General features: G+C 41.1%; 1 protein-coding gene across 11 annotated transcripts in view; it reads left to right on the forward strand.

The window, feature by feature from the left end:
* Positions 1-19,604, forward strand: part of NEDD4L (NEDD4 like E3 ubiquitin protein ligase) — a 337,595-nt gene that overhangs the window by 247,212 nt on the left and 70,779 nt on the right. For all 11 annotated transcript variants that reach the window (XM_034774262.1, XM_034774264.1, XM_034774265.1 and 8 more), the window contains 3 exons: positions 6,812-6,873; positions 6,990-7,092; positions 15,233-15,399. In XM_034774262.1, the coding sequence (XP_034630153.1) occupies positions 6,812-6,873; positions 6,990-7,092; positions 15,233-15,399 (332 nt within the window). The remainder of the gene's footprint in view (positions 1-6,811; positions 6,874-6,989; positions 7,093-15,232; positions 15,400-19,604) is intronic.

Below are 19,604 nucleotides of genomic sequence, written 5' to 3' on the forward strand. Positions count from 1 at the left end.
AAGGAAACTGTAAATGCAAGTGGGGACTCTCTCACAGGAGCTTTCTAACTTGCTAAGCATTGCCACAGACTTCTTTTTATCTTTGAGGTCTGTTATGGCTGGACCCCTTTTGCCTTAGGTTTCCTGGAGGGCCAACCTACCAATCTTAGTAGCTTCCTTTGGAGCAATTACACCTCAAAAATGCTGGAGATACTGTGCTGGGTCATGGAGGAGGGATTCAGCAAGGGAAAATGTCAAATGGCTGAAATTTAAAACTCTGAAAAGTGACTACCCACTACTAGCGCTATAGTGTTATAAGGCATTTTGCTCAGGACCAGCCTAGAGAACTAGCAAAGTGGCAGGCCACAGAGTGCCCCACTTTCCTTACAAATTGTGCAACTCAGAGCTTGACCCAGTCTCCCAATCCAGCGATAGGACTGAGGGTGTAAAAAACTCATGGTCTTTTTGGTAGCTCGCGTCCTCTCTTGGTCAGGGCTCTGCACATTGAAGAAGCTATCTTTCTTTAATATGTGAGTTAAATATGTGTTTGTCGTGCAGCTGTTGTTGTCCTATTCACTATTGTGGGGAAATAGAGCAGGGGGGCCTTCTTTTTAATAGCCAGAGCTGTGAATCTGAAGGCCCCTAAATAAACCCTCCAACAGAGATCTGTTATGCTAGCTGCCCGTGCACAAAGCAGTGCAGGCCAGGGCCTGAACTAGACTAAACTGCACAGTTTTCTGCCAAACTCGGTCAAGGGTCATGTCCAGAGGAGGGTGGAGGGGCAAGAAGGCAAAGAATAGAAGAAAAACCCCAGCAGCAGCACTAATGAAATATGTTCATGACTAATGAAATATAATAACCACTTGTGTGAAGCAATAGGTAACTTTAGCTAAATGCAATTTCTTGACTCATGCAGCTTCTCCTTTGGGTGATCTGTGACCCACTCCGTGATTCCAGCTATCTGCAAAAATAGCCAATCATAGATCCTCTTTAGGCATCCCATGGAAACCCCCCCCCCCCGCCTAATCTTTAACCAAAAGACCCCGGAAAATAACATGTCTTGAGAAATGTACCCAAACTGGTGCCAAGTACCACCCCTGGGGAAACCACCAAGCACCCCTCTACCCAAATAAACACCCACTTCTCGGAAAAATGAGGAAGGTACCTAGGGGGGAAGGGGGGGGAAACTGACCCCGACCCTAGTTTCTTAACTCGCAGTTTAGGGGAGGAACTGACCCCAACGCTAATTTCTTAACTCATGATGCATTGTTTGTATTTCGTTTGCGGTTTGACGAAATAAAAGCCCGCCTGCGAGCGGCCATCGGTGTGTCAGTCTTCGGACTGCACCCCAGTGCACTTGTATGTATGTCAATAAACTGGCCTCGGGCTTGAATCTTTGAACTAAAATTATTGCGTGGGTGTCTTTGACCACAACACTATATAATACAGCTTTTAAATACATTTCTAAGCTACACTGTTTTGCATACAGTAAAAGTTTTGGAGTGGCAGGGGAATGGATTATTTAAATATTTACTTCATAGGTGGAGTCATTCCAGTTGGCTCAATATATGACTGCCTACTTATCACCATTTATTGGTCGCAAAAGTCCAGGTTTGTTTTTTTCCAGTAAATATTTATGCCCAAAACAAATTTTTTTTTTTTTAACCTTTTTATGCTCCTGATATTCTGCCACCTATTATTTCCCTATTTTAAATTGACTAAAAGTGAAAATGTAAACATTTGAGAGCCCAGGGCACAGAAAGCTTGGATCCCACCAAAAAAAAAAATTATTTTCTGCATAAATAAATGCTTATGAATAAATCCTTGCTCCATTTTTGGTAGACCTTCTATCCATTAATGTTTGTAAATAAAGCAAAGTAACTCTGTATTTTATATCTTAAGATACGTTTGACTGATATAGTAATGTTTAATTTCTTGGTTGCAATCCTAACATTATTTGAACATCCTTTTGGATTTAATAAATACTATATACCTTATCCTTGTATTAACTTACATCATATATGAGGGTATAGTTTTCAGTTAGTTTATACTTTAATGTATGAACATAGTATTGCATGGAAGTGACAAATATTTACATGACAATAGAAATAATAGTAATATAAGGGATCCCTTATATATAGACAAATCAGAACTAATTCCTATGCTATGTATTATAGGAATGGGGTCCAATATCTATTTTTAATATTCATATTTAGCGGGAGAGGGATGTGTGTATTCCATGTTGAGATATTGCACATATTCATTCCGAGCTCATCATTTTTTAAAGGTGAGGTCTGCTTGAGTCATAACACTGTTATTGGCTGCTTGTATATTAAGTAGTTGGAAGAGTATAGTGTAAGTTGTAAAGCTGCTGGACGGTCATGTGTTCTGATAAGAAAAATGATAGCACTTTTAGACCCAACAGCACATGTACTGTAATGTGTGGGCGAAGGTTGTCCTTTATAGATGTGTATGGCAATCTACAATTTAGATGTGAGAAACCCCACTACTATAATATGTAGTGTAATGTCATACAAGATATTATAGAGCACATATGGTGTGACCAATCACATGCTATTTATACATTTGTTTTTAGTAGTGTGCGTTAGCCACAATTAAAATGAAAAATAAAGAGCAAGAGCTGACATAGAGGCGCATATTGTGTAAGTGAGTTGAAAAGGCATTAGCTGCTCCCAGTTCTGTCTCCACAATCCGTAAGATGTCTCCACACAGAGTTCCCCTGTGCATGGCTAAGATTCCAGACTCTGTAATTGTGAGTTATCCACATGCCTCGTAATAAGGTAACAGTAGTATTTTGATGCTAAAGGGACCAAATAGAAAGCTACTTTGACAGATGAAATGATTATCAATTTTTTTTTCTCATTCTTTCTTTTATTACTGAAAAGCATCATAGTAAACTTTCAGAGTTCTTTGATTAAGTTTTCATCCTGTCTGTTCTGTTGACTTGTTTGGCAAGTCTCTGGACTTTTCTGTACTTCAGCTTTGCCATCTACAAGATGGAGCTAATAAAGCAGAGTTCAGGACTTATTGTATACGCTCTGTACAGCACTCAGAGTGGTAAAACATTATAGAAGTAAGGAGTGATAATCTCATCTCTATACATATTTTAGGATCCTGTCCACTTACTAACTCTATCTTCTTTAAAAGAATGAAATGCGTCTCTTATAGGAATTCAGTGGAAACAGAATGCAGGAAAGGAGGACTTTTCAGCTGAAAAAACTGCATGGTACTTTAATAAAAAACCCTAAGGGAATTAGTGTGGAGTTTTTTAAATCTTTCAATATTGATCAGTGACTTTTCGCTTTTCACTTTTTTTGCAAATACAACACACAAAACCTTGAATTTACAGTAATTTGGAAAGGAGGATGGCTAGTGATAGGAATCAGTGCTCCTGGGTCCACTTTCCAGCCTTATGGTTCTATAATAACCATGGACAAATCAGTTGAGCCCATGTTTTCAGAAGTGTCCATTAATGTGGAGTGCCCAGTTGGAGATACCTGTAATGCTCCCTCGTTCTCCAGTGGGAAGGGAGGCCACTCTGCCTCATTCTGTTCGGGTTCAGTCCTCAGGCTCGGGTCGCATCGGGGAGAGGGCGAGCCATAAACGGTCTAGAGCTCTGGGCCTGTCTGACAGAGGCAAGCAGACAACAGTCGTGGGCTCTTACCCCTCTGTGGGCAGCGCCCGGCATAGTTTCTAGCTCGTAGCCCCTCAATGGGGTTGACAACACTTAACAGACTAGGGCCCTAGCCCTCGGGCTGGGCTGGTGGTAGGCTGTAGCCTAAGCCTCCCAGCCCAGGCAGCCAGCAAATACACCGAGTCAATAAGATCTAGCCCTTTGGGTGGAGCAGAGTAGGGGGCAGGCTTTAGACTGGGCTTGTGGGCTCAGGCAGCCAGTAAACAAATGCGGTCAATTAACTCTGGCCCTTTGGCAGGCAGGGCTGGCTCCAGCTTTTTTGCTGCCCCTAGCTGCGGTGGGGAGGGGAGCCGCGATTGGCGGCAGCTCTACCCCGCCGCTTCATTCTTCGGTGGGAATTCAGCGGCCAGTCCTTCCCTCCGAGAGGGACTGAGGTACCCACCGTCGAAGACCCGGACGTGCCGCCCCTTCCCATTGGCCGCCCCAAGCACCTGCTTCCTGCGCTGGTGTCTGGAGCCAGCCCTGTTGGCAGAGCAGGGAGCAGGCTTTAGCCTAGGCTTGGAGCTCAGGCAGCCAACAAACGCACACAGTCTTGGGGTTCAGGGAAGGGGGAGCGCCCACACAGTCTAAGGGCCCTGGAAGAGGTTTGCGCACTGGCAAACAGTCTAGGATGCTAGCAGGGAGGTTCACGGAGCACAGGCCTCCTGGCCTAAGATGGAGAGTCAGCCACCCCAGGGTTGGGATGGCAGGGGGATGCAGGCCTGCCCTGCTTCACCGCGTCCCAGCCCAGGGCCCTAACAGTGGCAGAGTGGTCTGCTACTGGGTCGGCAGGGATCCAGCCGCAACATGCTGACTGAGACACGGTCAGCCTTGTGGCCAGCCAGTCGTCGGCTACCCCTGGGCTACTGCCTACCTCCCCGGGGTTTGGTACCTCTAGTCTCCACAGGTTCTCGGGCTCCTCGGAGTATACTGCCACTGGCAGTCCCAGCAACTCCTCGTCTGCATTAGTCTCCTCTGGGGGCAGGGCACGGCAGGGGGCAGGTTCTGTTCCTGGGTGCCACAGCAAGGCAGAGGCCTGTCTCCTCCGCTGGCTTCGGCCCAGCTGAGCTTCAGAGGCTTCCTTTTATACTCCCTGCCCTGTCCTGCCCTGCCCTGCCCTGGTGCTTCCGGCAAGGGGGGGGGTGGGTTTGGCTCTGCCCACCAAGGGGAGTGTAGTGCTCCCTCTGATCCAGAGGGAGGCCACTCTGCCTCACTACAATACCCTTCTGCTTTTCAGAGATGCTGAGGACTTGGAGCTCTTATGGTCTTCAAATGGAGTTTTGGGTGCCCAGCACCTCCTGGAAATCAGATTTGTGTGAGCAGACAACTAGTGTACAATTCCAGAATTGGCAACCCCAAGTGTACAAAAATCTTGAATTGGGCCCCAAAAATTCATGAGTTTAAAAAAAAAAAATAATAATTTTTGGTTCTCATTTGACTTCTGGTTTTTGAGTCTTAAGGTTCATGTTCCCAAGCTTTTCCACAACCTTAAAGGCTAGAATGGGGGTGGGGTGGGGAGGGTGTTAAGTGAAAGATGAGATTCTCATGTAAGCAAAAGACTCCAAGAGCTACGGCTTTAAGAAAACCACCAAATATCATGACACTCATGATAAAATTGGGAGAAATGGTAACATTGCGCATCAGAAAATCTAACCTCTGAAGTTACTTAGCTGCCTTGTGAATTTGTTGGGAGACTTAGATGTCTTTGTGATGTGATGTGAAATCCTGAAATGAAAGCTAATTTTATAGCTGAATAGTGTTTTATTAAACTTCAAATGAGTAAGAAATATTATTCATATATTCATGCAGCTCCTTCTGGCTGAAATCAGAGCACAATGCACTGTAATTTTCAAACATTACTGTTAGGTGACTGGAGCAAGTTACAGTGACTTGTTTTAGTCTGCTTTTTTTTCTTCCTCTCTTCACTGATTTGTAAATATTTCAATAGTGTACAGTAATTCTTCACTTAAAGTCATCCCGGTTAACATTGTTTTGTTGTTACATTGCTGATCAATTAGGGAACATGCTCGTTTAAAGTTGTGCAATGCTCCCTTCTAATGTCGTTTGGCAGCCACCTGCTTTGTCCACTGCTTGCAGGAAGAGCAGCCCGTTGGAACGAGCTGGTGGGGGCTTGGAACCAGGGTGGACCGGCAGCCCCCCTATCAGCTCCCCGCTCCCATAAGTTCCCTGTGCAGCAGCTGCCCAGCAGGCTATTAATTGCCCGCAGTTCAGCTGTCCCTCCCCACACTGCCATGTGCTGCTCCTGCCCTCTGCCTTGGAGCTGCTCCCCAAGACTCCTGTTTGCTGTGCGGGAGGGGGGCTAATGTCAGGGTGTCCCCTTTCCCCCTGCACCCCGCTTACCCCATCTTCCATAGAGCAGGGGGGACACACGACAGGGCTCAGGACAGAGGGAGCTTGCTGGCAGCAGCTGTGGTCTCAGCAAGCTGATCTAATTAACAAGGCAGTGTACTTAATAGTAGGGTCAGCGTACCTAAAGGGGAAATGCGCCTCTCTCTCTCTGTCTCTCATGGTGTGTGTCTCTGCATCTCTGTAATGCTGTCTCCCCTCCCTCCATTGTTGCTGCCTTGTAGAGTGTAAAAGTTAACCCTTGAGGGCTCAGCCAATTGCTAGTTCTTCATTTAGCAGTAAGGCATTCCCTGGGAAATATCCCACCCTCTGACTCCTCCACCTCAACCAAGCTTCACAATCATCATCACCGTGTGCCAGTATTAAATTTTTGTTTAAAACGTATTGTGTGTGTGTGTGTGTGTGTGTGTGTAACCTAACCCCCTCATTTACATTCATTCTTATGGGGAAATTGGATTTGCTTAACATCGTTTCGCTTAAAGTCTCATTTTTCAGGAACATAACTGCAACGTAAAGTTAAGTTACTGTACATAAACAATTGCTGGTCCAACTTACTGTTGGTGTTTATAGCGACATCTAGTGGACCTATTATTCAATAATATGCAACACCTATAAATATCACCTCTTACTGCTAGACAAGCGCTTCCTTTGACTTTAATTTATTCAAACATGTTTTTCAAGTGTTTTTAGTAAACCCTTATAACAAATGTAGGGTGTATTTGTGTATTCTTGAGAGTCAGCACTTCAATTTTATTTTTTCTGTGACTTTAGACAGAAGACCCAACCATGGAACGGCCATACACATTTAAGGATTTCCTTCTCAGACCAAGAAGGTGAGGGGTTTTGTATCCAATGAAAATTCTGTTTAACTTAATAAAGAAATGATACTTTATTTTTAAAAGAATACTGCCTAATTAATCTCCTTTGTTAATATTGTCTTGTTCTTTAGCCACAAATCTCGGGTAAAGGGTTTCTTAAGACTGAAAATGGCCTATATGCCAAAAAATGGAGGACAAGAGGAAGAAACTACTGAACAAAGGGAGGAATCTGAGGTAAGAAATTTCACTTATTTCCCTTACTATTTCCCCCCAGTCCCATATTATAACCATGTTGAAGTTTTGGGGCTCATTAAAGATCAAGTATAAACTCAACACAGTGCCTTCCTGTAGTACATGGAGGAAGAGTAAATGATGATTTTCGAAGAAATGGACTAGAGGAAATTACTGTTGTGTACTGGGTTATTTAGCCTCATCTGCCTTTGTCATGAGTCATTTCAAGTCAAGGCCATTATTGTACATTTTGCTGTCATCAGAAAAATAATGTATTTAAGACTCCTTCTTCCAAAGAACTTACTTAATTATAAGATTTTATCTTGATTAGACAAATGAAGTTTGTCTCAGCTTATTATATTTGTGTCTTTTTGAACCTGGCAGGTTTTCTTCCTTTAGTGCCCAGCAAGATGCACTAGCTGGCTCCCTCTACCCTACCCTCCTATTCCCCCTCACCTACACCTCCAAAAAAACCTTCCTGCACTGGATTTTTGTTAAGTGCTATGTTTGTTTATTTTTGCCAGGTCTGTTTTTATGCTAACCCATTTAATTAAGTTTTTGCTTTATTTTCCACCAAAAAGGAACTTTTTTCCACAGCGATATTTTCATGATGAAAGCAAGCATGGGTTTTTGTTTCTTGTATCATTTTAGTGTTAACCTCTTTATTACAAATAATTTTTAAATGAACTTACTATGTTCTCTTTGATTTTTATTCTTTTTCATTCTTTCCTTCACTCCTCTTGCCTTTCCTTTTTAAGAGTGTGTATCTTTACCTCTCTTTGCTAGACTGTTTGTTTCCTTGGTCTAATTTTGAAGTCGTCTTCTTTTTTCTTTTTTTTAATATTAGTTACCTTCATAAATAATTTAAAAAGGATTAATAAATGATTAATAGATGCCATATGCGTATGTACAGACATAAGTCCTACATCTCATGCATGGTTAAAGGATATCAGTAGAAGGTGTTATAAAAGTCATCCATAAGCTACCTATTGACCAGTGGACTCAATAACAATTGATTAAAACATTTACTAATTTATTATCCCTTTATAAACTATTTCTTCAAGGAACTCTAATATAAAGTGTGGCCAACTTTAAGTACCACTACTTCTCTTCATCTTTCTACTTCCTTGTTCCTCTCATTTTTCCTGGTGCAATATGTTCTCACTCTCCTTCCCATTACTTCCTCTTTGCTCTCATTTCCTCTTTACTTCCACACACTCATTCCATCTTACTCCGTCACTGTGTTATCTATCCACCATTCTCATTCTCTCTCACTTTTCCACTCTTTTCTTCTATTGTATCCCTTTACCCCTTTCCCCATTGCACTTGTCTTCCTTTTCTGGAGTCTGGGCATCATTGTATTGTCTCAGTGAACATCTCTGCCCAATATGAAGCTGCATTCAAAAAAGCTAACTATATGTTAGGATGCATAAGAAACGGGATGGGGAATAACACTTCAAACATTAGAATGTCTTTATACCTTTATATTAAATCAATGGTATGGCCTTACCTAGAATACTGTGTTCAGAACTAGTTACTCAGTCTCAAAAGGATAATGCAGAACTGGAGAGGGTTCAGAGAAGAGCAACAAAAATGATCAAAAGGCTGGAAAAACTCCCATATGAAAAGAGTGAAAAAGGATTGGGAATGTTAACCTTAGAAAGGAGATGAAAAAGAGTGGACACGATAAAAGTATATAAAATAATGAGTAATCTAGAAAGGATAGATTAGGAACTTCTGTTCTCCCTCTCTTCCCTATCTCATAATACAGGAACAATGGGCATTAAATTGAGTTAAAAGGTGGAAAATTAAAAATGGGTAAAAGAAAATACTTTTTCACACAACATGTGACTAATCAGTGGAACTCATTGCCACAGGAACTCATTGAGGCTAAGAATTTAACAAGATTCAAAAAGGGACTGGACATTATATGACTATCAAGAATATCCAGCATTATAATCAATGACAACAAATATTTTGGACGGAATATTAGACCTTGTGCTTCAGGATGAGACCTATGCTGCAGGATAGATTATTCCTCATTTGATTACTGCAGGGTTCTTCCTCTGAAGCATCTGGTTCTGGCCATTGTTGGGGACAGGACACTGAACTGAATGGACTATGGGTTTGATCCAATATGGTGATTCCTATGTTCCTCTTTATCTGACAGTTTTACACTCTTCCTGCATACGTGCTCTCTCTCTTCCCCTCTTACATATATGTGTTCTGTCTCCGCTTCAGGGAAAGTTCTGACTCCCTGTGTACAGTGTAGCATTATAGCTGGGGGTAGCGCGGGTGATGGCTTGGGCCATGCTGCACAAGTTTGTACCCAGGTGGTCTGGGCAGGTGTGTACTCACGTGGCTAGCCCGAGCAGCTACCTGCCCTACCCCCCAGTTACACTGCTATTTTTAGCATGCTAGCTCAAACATACCCTCAGGGCAGGTCTACACTTAAAAAGCGGCAGTAGCACAGCTGCACTGGAGCGCTTCCGTGAAGAGGGAGAGCTTCTGGGAGAGCTTCTTCCATGGGCTTAGTTAATCCACCTCCACAAGAGGCAGTAGCTATGTCGACAAGAGAAGCTCTCCCATTGACATAGCACTGTCTACACAGGGGGGTTAGGTCGGTATAACTGCATCGCTCAGAGGTGTAGATTTTTGAGCAACATAGTTCTACTGATGTAAGTTTGTAGTGTAGATCCAACCTTAGTGTCATCTGTCCCTCCATCCCGTAGTGAGACAGTAATAATAAACAACCTTCGTGACATAAATTAATGCTGGCATAAGCTTCTGCCACTTGCGGAGATGGTTTTTTTTTTTTATGCCGATGGGAGAGCTCTCACCCATTGGCATAGAGTGTCTTCACCACATCTGCAGCGCTGTACGTATAAACATGGCCTAGGTGAGAGAGACAAGCTATCGAGCCACACAAAGTTGTTCTTCCGGTCTGGAAGAGGTACTCCCAGCATCACAGCTAAATGCAAGGTGGAACAGACTGTTTAATACATTAGTAGTTAGCCCATATTGTAAGGGACCATTCAAGGTAGAGTGGCCCATTAACACCTCTGCAGTCATAGGACAAAAAGAGGGGGTTAGAGGGTTGCAGATTGTTGGAATAATCATAAATCCAGTGTTTCTGTTGAGTCCATGATTTTTAGTGTCTAGCAGAGTAATGAATTATGCTCCCAGGCTCGTCTTTTGAAAGTGTGGTGCAGATTTCCTTTGAGGATGAAGAGTGAGAGGTCCGATATAGAGTGATCGCTCTCTGAAAAGTGTTCACCCACACATGATGGGGTGTTTTTGTCTTTTATCATTTTCCTGTGTGAGTTCGTTCAAGAGCATAGTGATTGTCTGGTTTCATCCATATAGTTGTTATTGGGGTATTTAGTGCACTGGATGAGGCATGTGTAGGCATGCGTAGGATCCTTGGATCTTGAAAGGTGTGTTGTGGGATGTGTTGATCATTGTAGCACTGGAGATTTGTCTGCAGATTTTGCATGTGTTGTTCTGGAAGGGTCTGGTGCCGCTTTGAATTGGTTTGTCCTGATCTGTAGGGAGCTTGCTTCTGATGATGATCTTGGAGAGATTTGGAAGTGGTTTGAAGGCCAGAAGTGGGAGTTAAGGGAAGATTTCTTTCAGATGGGTTCCCCATCGAGTATTGGTTGTAGTTGTTTGGTGATACCTTGTATGGGTTCCAGTGGCGGGGGCGGGGGGCAGGGTGACATCTAGGGGTGCGCAATCAGAGGGGGTTTTATTTCTGTATTGAAGCAGGTTCTCTTGAGGTGTTTGGGTGGCCCATTTCATGATGGGTTCTGCTTCTCTGGTGGAGTGTCCTTGTTTGGTGAAGGCGGTTTTAAGTGTGTTCAGGTATATATATCCCGGACTTTCTCCTCAGCATAATCTGTGGTATCTGAGTGCCTGGCTGTAGATAACAGATTTCTTGATGTGTTTGGTGTGGCTACTGTATCTATGAAGATAGATGTGGTGATCCATGGGTTTCTTGTATATAGTTGTTTGTAGGGTTCCATTGTTGAAGCTGGTTGTGGTGTCCAGGAAGTTGATGCTAGTGTGGGGATGTACCAGAGAAAGTTGAATGGATGGGCAGTGGTTGTTGTAGTTGTTGTGGAAAATCCATGAGGGAGTTTAAGCCGTCTGTCCAGAGGATGGAAATATGATCTATGTGTCTCAGGTATATCATGGTTTTGTGGTGCACTTCTCCAGAAATTCTTCAAGGCAGCCCATGAAGAGTTTGACATATTGGTGAGCCATCCTAGTGCCCATGGCTGTTCCCATGGTTTGAATAAAGTATTTGTTGTTGAATTTAAAATTATGGGTGAGGATGCAATGGATGAGTTTGGTGATGTGTTTGGGATGGATATCTGAGGGTTGTCCATTGTCTAGTAAATATTTGAGGCAGGCAGCTATGCCATCATTGTGAGGGGATGTTGGTGTATAGGGAAGTGACATCTGTGATGGTAAGGGTGATGTTCTGAGGCAGGTTGTTAATGTCGTGGAGTTTGTGGAGGAAGTCATTTGTGTCCTGGAAGAAGCTGACTCTCTGTGTGGCGGGTGGTTTGAGGATGGTTTCTGTGAATCCCGATATTTCTTTGGTGGGGATGCTGTGGCCAGATATGATGGGTTTGCCTGGTTCCCTTGTTTGTGTATCTTGGGAAGCACGTAGAAGGTTCCTGGGGGATGAGTTTGCAGAGTTTCTCTTTGAGTTGTTTGGGGCAAGATTTGATGATATCCTTAAATTCCAGGGTAAATTGTGGTGTGGGGTCTTCTTTGAGTTCTTTATAGTAAATAGTGTTGGAAAGTAATCGGTTGGCCTTGTTAATGTAGTCATCAGGGTTGAGGATGGTTTGTTTGCTGGTTTGTTCACTATCTCGTGGCTAGATTTCAGGGCCTGTATGGCTGTCCTCAGCAGTGGAGAGATTATGTTGGATGTGATGTTTAAGAATTTCAAAGTCAGTTTTTTTCATGAAGCTATCAGGGTTATGATCAAGAGTGTGGTTTCATCTGCTTTGTGGTGTCCAGTCAGATCTCCACCCTCCTAAGCATCTGCCCAGCCTAGCAAGAGGGACATGTAGTTATGATTATCATAATGTTTGTTTTGGTAATAAGTTAATCTCCCTCTTACTACTGATGTAGGTACTGATGCTCTATACCAGGCAACCTATGGCAACCGAAGGTGGCACGCGAGCTGATTTTCAGTGGCACTCACACTGCCTGGGTCCTGGTCACCGGTCTGGGGGGGGAGGTCTGCATTTTAATTTAATTTTAAATGAAGCTTCTTCAACATTTTAAAAACCTTATTTACTTTACATACAACAATAATTTAGTTATACATTATATACTTAGACAAAGAGACCTTCTAAAAACATTAAAATGTATTACTGGCACGCGAAACCTTAAATCAGAGTGAATAAATGAAGACTTGGCACACCACTTCTGAAAGGTTGCCGACCCCTGCTCTATACCTTTGCAAACACACCAGCTCTTGCAAGTGTTTCTGAAATTCTACCTTATTCAATTACAGTAGTTCTATTATGATTTTTCTTTTATCCCCTCTTGAATACTTTCCCTCTTCTGCAGATTACTCAGTAGTTAAAAACCTTCAGAAAAATCTATCCAAGTATTTTATATTTGGCATAAACACGATAGAATGCATTAGATAAGTCTCTCTTTAGAAGGATTACTTTGAATCAACTGTCTTCATGCATTTTTCATTGTTACTTTCTTGGCAGGACTGACTGTGCAGAGTGTAAAAACTCATTCAGTCACAGCAATTGCCTTGCAGTAAATTTATATAACTTTCTAACATTCTCAACTCTTGTCTTGTTAGGCTTAATTTCAATTAGATCTCACAGTGGATGTTAATTAAAGCCCAACTGTTGTTTTGCTTTACCATGAGTCTGCAGTTGTCATATATCCATATTGTGACAATAATCTCTGTTTTACTAAAAAGTAAAATTTTTGGCGGTATCTCATCCTAAAATATTTGTCTGTCTGTGTGTGTCTCTCTCTCTAAGGGTGGGGGTTAGGGGGAAGACCTCTAAAGCATATCTGCATTTTCTGGAAATTAACATAACACCTGTTTTTAAAAAAATAACTTTTTTTCAAAAAAAATTGTAGGAGTGAAATATTTATTGATGAATTTACAATTAGTGTATTGAAGCTGTCACTATAAAATCTAAAATATGTCTCAAAATATTACATAAGGCAAAATGATTAAATAGAGTAATTATTCACCTAAACAGGAATTTGAAGAGACACCTCAAATAATATGTTCCTAATAGCAGTGGTAACTGTGTGGTTAATGAATTATTTACAACGTTAAGTACATTTTATTTATAAAACAAGTTTGATAGATGGATCCCTCAGTCACTTTTCAATGTATAAAAAACTGCACTATTTTACTCAACGTCTCTGCTCCCTGTCCCTGTTTTGTATTCAGAGTCATTCTAGGCTAGATCTACAAAGGGACTTACACGTTGCAATGCTCAGTATTGCAACATCTAACTTTTAGGTGCCTTGCCATCCAGTGGAATTCACAGCCCTGAGTTAAGCACATAGGCGCTCTAAACAATGCATGTGAAGCGTTTGGGATTCACACAAGCCAACATGCTGAGCAGGGAGCCATCTTAGCTGGCCAGTTGAAAATTCCAAGGAGAGGGTATGTCCTCAGTCCTTTAAAGGGGCTTATCTCTGCTTAAATTCCCCCCTCTGCATGGTGAGGAGAAGAGATTTAAAATTGGGTCTCTCTTCTCTCAGGTGGGTGCCCTAACCACTGGACTTCAGAATCATTCTCACTCTTTCTGGCCCAATTCACATTTAATTATTTATACACAGTGGGACAGCTTCAACAAGAGAGACTGAGAGAGCTCCACATCAGAATATCCCATCATTCAATGCTTAAGGGAGGAAGTGGGAAATCCAAGTTCAAATCCCTTGTCCCTCTCAGGCCATTTCCCACTCCCACTCCTCAGGCCATTTTGTGTGAGTTTAGGCATGCTCAGAGCGTGCCTACCAGATCAGACCTTGCAGGCAAGATAAGTCAAGGAATGCCTAGTTTGAGGATCCTGCTATGGCTTATACATGAGATGGGCACTTGGGCGCCTAGACAGAGGCAGCTGCATGGATCTTCATTGGCAGAAACTTAGGCACCTGGGAGACTTTAATGCTGGAAACTCAGACACCTGAGGATTTTAGGCACCTACAGAGCAGGGGCAGCTGAGTGCAGGCTTTGAGGATCTCTGTGATTGTGAAAAGTTGGACTTAGATGTCTGAAGTGGCAGTTAGGTACCTGAGTCCTTTTGTGGATCTAGCCCCATCTGCCTAGTTAAAATATGCTTTTATATCTCTTTACTTTGTGAGCTGGATCTCCTTCTGGCTCACGCAAGGTCCTGATATTACAGGACTCTGAACGTGAACCCTGAGAAGGTGAGCATCATCAACTCCAGTGGAAGTCAATGGGAGTGGAATGCTCTTACGCCTCACTTAAGCAAAGGGCTTAAGCGCAAGCATAACTTTGCACATGTGCAACTGGGGGGGAAAGTTGCAGACTAGGAGTAAGAGGAGGTTTTTAGATTCAAATGGGGGTAGAATTTGGTGTACAGAATCTTGTACTGAGGATGAAGCATAATCTAGAAAGAACCCATATTGACAGCTAGTGACACAAGTACAGGGCTCTTTGCTAGTTCTAAGAAAAGTAATTTACTAGGGGGTTGGGAAAAGGACAAAGCATACTTTTTAAATTTTTTTAAAATAAATTTTAACTTCCCATCTTCTCCTCTACTTGGACAATTCACGGGGCTAATTTCTGTTGAGAAGTGAGCTTACTATAACACAGTGTCTGTTAGCATTATACAAAGTACTTGCTAACATTGAGGTGTTATTGAGAGAGTTTAAATACATTCTACGATCTGAAAAGCTTATACTGACTTTCTTTTGTTTGCCAAGATATGAGGTATGTTGTATATCAGTGGGACAGGTTCTGTGTCATTCCATTTGAATTTTATTCTTAATTTTAATTCTTAATCCATCACTTCAGAAACTTTTAAATATAAGAAAACATTATACCCCAAATCCACAGGAATTTAACTTTTGTTTAACTTAAATTTTATAATTCTTTTTTATTCCTAAGCGTGCATGGGAGGTGGTTGACTCCAATGACTCTGTATCTCATCATCAAGAGGAGTTACCACCTCCTCCACTGCCTCCTGGATGGGAAGAAAAAGTGGACAATTTGGGACGTACTTACTATGTCAACCATAACAACAGGACAACTCAGTGGCACCGACCAAGTTTAATGTAAGTATCCGAGCAGTTCAATAAATTGATGGAACATGCAAGATTATGAGTAAGGATGGTTAATCTTTCAAACAAGTATTATTATTATGAATTCACAATAGATATCCCAGGCAGTAGGCAGAACAAATCTTAAAACAAAAGACCTAAAGACTTTTATGAGGTATGTTCATACGTTGTTCTTTACAATAACAGATTAGTTGTAAATTTGATGTTAACTGAGATAAATATCGGGGAATATAATTTGGCCTGAGTGTGTGGGTTGTTTGTTTTTTCATAAACCACTCTAGTTAGTTGAGAATTAAAGGCTAAGGTACTTCACTTGGAGATGAAATTGTACTCCTTTAAAAAGTGATATTCTCTTTTCTAAAAAACTGTGTGGGAGCTAATGAAACAAACATCTAGACCATTTTACTATTTTAGACACATCTGGAGTTAATCAAATTTTTTATATGAGACAATCTCCAAGCACATACAAAATCTTAAACACTTCAATAGGTATTCATTACCACAGGGACATGGGCTCAGGAAAAAAGGAGTGTTTTCTGTATATAATAGTCCCAGTTTGAAACCAGGTGATTCCTTAAACACATAGGGCCTGATCCAGAATCCTCTGAAGTCAATGGATGTCTTTCCAGTGACTGCAGTGGATGCTGGATCAGACCCATAGAGACAGGTTCTACAACGTGTTAAGTGTTTTCTTTATGTTGCTGAATGCTCTCAACTCTTTATTGGCTTTAGCAGATGGTAAGGATGTTCAGCAGGATTGGGCACATAGTGAAATACCCTATCCTGCCTTGGGATCACCTAAATTAGGCCCTTGTACCACTGACTGCAAATTGTAGAAATTAGAAAACCTATGTTAACAAACTAGAGGGTAATCTAGTTGAGCCCTCCATATACATGTTATCTCTGTAAAATAGACTTAATGAACAAGTTTAACTGAACAGAATTGGTTGTAATTAGTTTTGCTGCTTCAGGGTGTTGGGTTTACATTTCCCATCTGGTCAAAAAGAGGGATTTTTGTTTTGTTTTTTGTTTTTGTTTTAACCTAGACTTTCTCTCACAATTCAGTTTTTATAAAGGCAGACTGACTTCCACTTTCATTGAGCCTCACTGACGGACTGTAATTTGTTACTGACTAATTTGTTAACATATATTTACATAGTAACCATACAACCTAGATCTCTGCTTACCATTCCTCTTTATGATTTGTATGCATATGACATTTCTCATGCAATTCCCATTCGCAAGTGTGAGGTATGCTCACATTGAAGGGCAAAATCTGACACGTACTAGAGTTGGAAGAGCCTTGGGGAAATTTACAGAAGGAAACAATGCAGCCTGCCTTAGGGGTGTTCTCTGGCCTGCCAGGTTAGATAATTTACAGTGGCTGTGCTGAAATTGAAGTTCAGGCAGTCACCTCAAAAGCCCAGCTTACTCAGTACGATGACATCTCGCCTGACACACATTTGTAGAGATCCTGAAGTACGGAAGAGTCCTTGTAGGTCACCAATCAGTAGGAATTTTCAAACTGTCATCTTATTTCTGTAATGTTCAGTTTTCCCCTTCTTTATAGATGTCAATTGAAGCTTAGAGACACTGGCTTCAGTGGTGGTGCATTTATTAATAGCTGTTGATTAATTCTGATAGTAAATTATAGATTTTTCTTAATGGTGTTACAATATTTGAAGGCAGGGGGACTTATGGTAAGAAGCTCTCAGTGTTTTTAATGTTCTGTCAGCTTTTCTTGAACCTCACATATGAATATCTGTAAATGATTTGGTAGTTGCATTAAATATTGGGGGAATAGAGGGGTCACAAAAGGTATTAGGAACTGTATGGTTATTGGAAAATGCCCCTATACAAAGAGCCGTATCTCCTTACGAGGGTTCAAGAACTCTCCAGTTTTATTCATGTGTGGTCTAGGTGTCAAGATACCCATATTAGCTTTGTGCCAACATAGATAAGTTATTTGTGCTTCCATGTGTGTATATAAAAAGCTTGCATATTATGTACATATATGTATTGTGGATAAAGTGTGAACAGCAGTACAGTATTATTCTAACTCCATCATACCCATATAATACTTAACGCAAATTCGTACCAACAAGGCTATTAGGGGCATATTGCAGGTTATTGGGAGGTCTCTGCTGACTAGATAGATTATTTATTTGATAAGAGTGTGCTTACAAGAGGAACTGTAAAAGAGGAAAGAGAAATCTGCAGCGTACCTTTTGAGTTTAAATACAGCTAAAAATATTTCACTTTGCTAAGAGATTTTAATATACACCAAAATGTGTAATTTATGTAATCTTCTACTGATGGCAGAGATCCTTTCATGTTCTTAATTCTACATTTCTTATTGTTACAAAATACGGTAGGCCATGCATAATTGAGTAGGTAAGATCTGTACTGAAATCAAACATTAGTCAAACACCTACATTTATTTTGCTGTTTGACATGTAATTACTCTTCTTCCACGATGGGATAATTATTACAGTAACATCTTTTGAATATTAATTTATATTTATTATCATAATTATGTAAATCTGTGTTGTCTACATTTCTTAAAACCCTACTGTTTATTTCTAGGTTTCCTCTTAGTTAGAGATTTGGATACTAATATTTTTATGCAGACAGTGATTTCTAATTAGATTATATATTTATTAACAATAACAGTTGTAATAATTAACATGATATTGTGCCTTTTTATTCTGTACGTTTTGCATCACTTTTAAAACCAACTGATATAATGGAATTTGGGATGTTATATACTGAATTGAATGATAGGGCTGTCCTCAGTTGTCTTATCGCTGTGGACTTGTCAAACAAACATGATTTCATTTTTTGAGTACAAGTTCGGTTGATAAAGATAACTGGGTAGATGTAATACACCTCTACCCCGATATAACGCGACCCGATATAACACGAATTCGGATATAATGCAGTAAAGCAGCGCTCCGGGGGGGCAGGGCTGCGCACTCTGGCAGATCAAAGCAAGTTCAATATAACGCGGTTTCACCTATAATTCAGTAAGATTTTTTGGCTCCCGAGGACAGCGTTCTATCGGGGTAAAGGTGTATATTGAAACTTTGTAAGGCATTTGACTTAGTACTGCACAAAAACCTGAAAAAAAAAATAGCACAATACAATATCAGTAAAGAACACGTTAAATGGATTAAGAACTGGCTAACTGACAGATCTCAAAAAATAGTTGTCAATGGGGAATCATCCTCATCAAATGCGGATGTTTCTAGTGGGGTTCTGTAGGGCTCAGTACTAGGCCTAATGCTATCTAACATTTTCATAAATGATCTGGAAGTAAATGTAAAATCACTGCTAATAAAATTTGCGCATGTCACACAGGTTGGCAGAGTAGTAAATAATGACAAGAGCAGGGCAGTCATACAGAGCAATTTGAATCATTTGGGGTAAGTTGAGCCTGTTCAAACAAAATGAGTTTTAATACAGCCAGATGCAAAGTCATACATGTAGAAGCAAGGAATGCAGACCATTCCTACAGAATGGTGAGGGGGCGGGGGAGCTGTATCCTGGAAAGCAGTGACTCTGAAAAGGATTTAGTGGTCATAGTGGACAAACAACTGATCAGAAGCTCCCCGTGTGATGCTATGGCAAAAAGGGCTAATGTGATCCTGGGATGTACAAGTAGGGGAATTAGAAGTAGGGAGGTGATTTTACCTTTGTATGCTTCATTGATGAGACCAGTGCTGATGCCAGTTCTGGTGTGCATGTTTTAAAAAGGGCATTGAAAAATGGAGAGAATACAGAAAAGAGCCATAAAAAGGATTGGAGGGCTGGAGAAAATGCCTGAGAGTGAGAGACTTAAAGAGCCCAATTTGTTTAGCTTATCAAAAAGATTGATTGATTGACTGATTGCAGCATATAAGGGCCTTCCTGGGGAGAAAATACTGGGTCCTACAATGCTCTTTAATCTAGCGGAGAAAGGCAAATAATAAGAATGAAGGGCTAGTAGCAGAAGGAAGGAAGACAAATTTAAATTAGAAATTTAGGCACAAATTTTTATAATGGGTGGTTAATCAGTGCAACAAACTACCACGGGAAGTGGTAGATTCTTCATCTTTTGATAGCTTCACATCAAGACTGGAAGCCTTTCTGGAAGCTGTGCTTTATAACAGTCCCTTCTGACCTTAAGCTCTTGAATTTATGAAACAGAAGTAGGAAAC

Source organism: Trachemys scripta, chromosome 6 (assembly GCF_013100865.1).
Source record: "Trachemys scripta elegans isolate TJP31775 chromosome 6, CAS_Tse_1.0, whole genome shotgun sequence".
Classification (NCBI taxonomy): Eukaryota; Metazoa; Chordata; order Testudines; family Emydidae; genus Trachemys; species Trachemys scripta.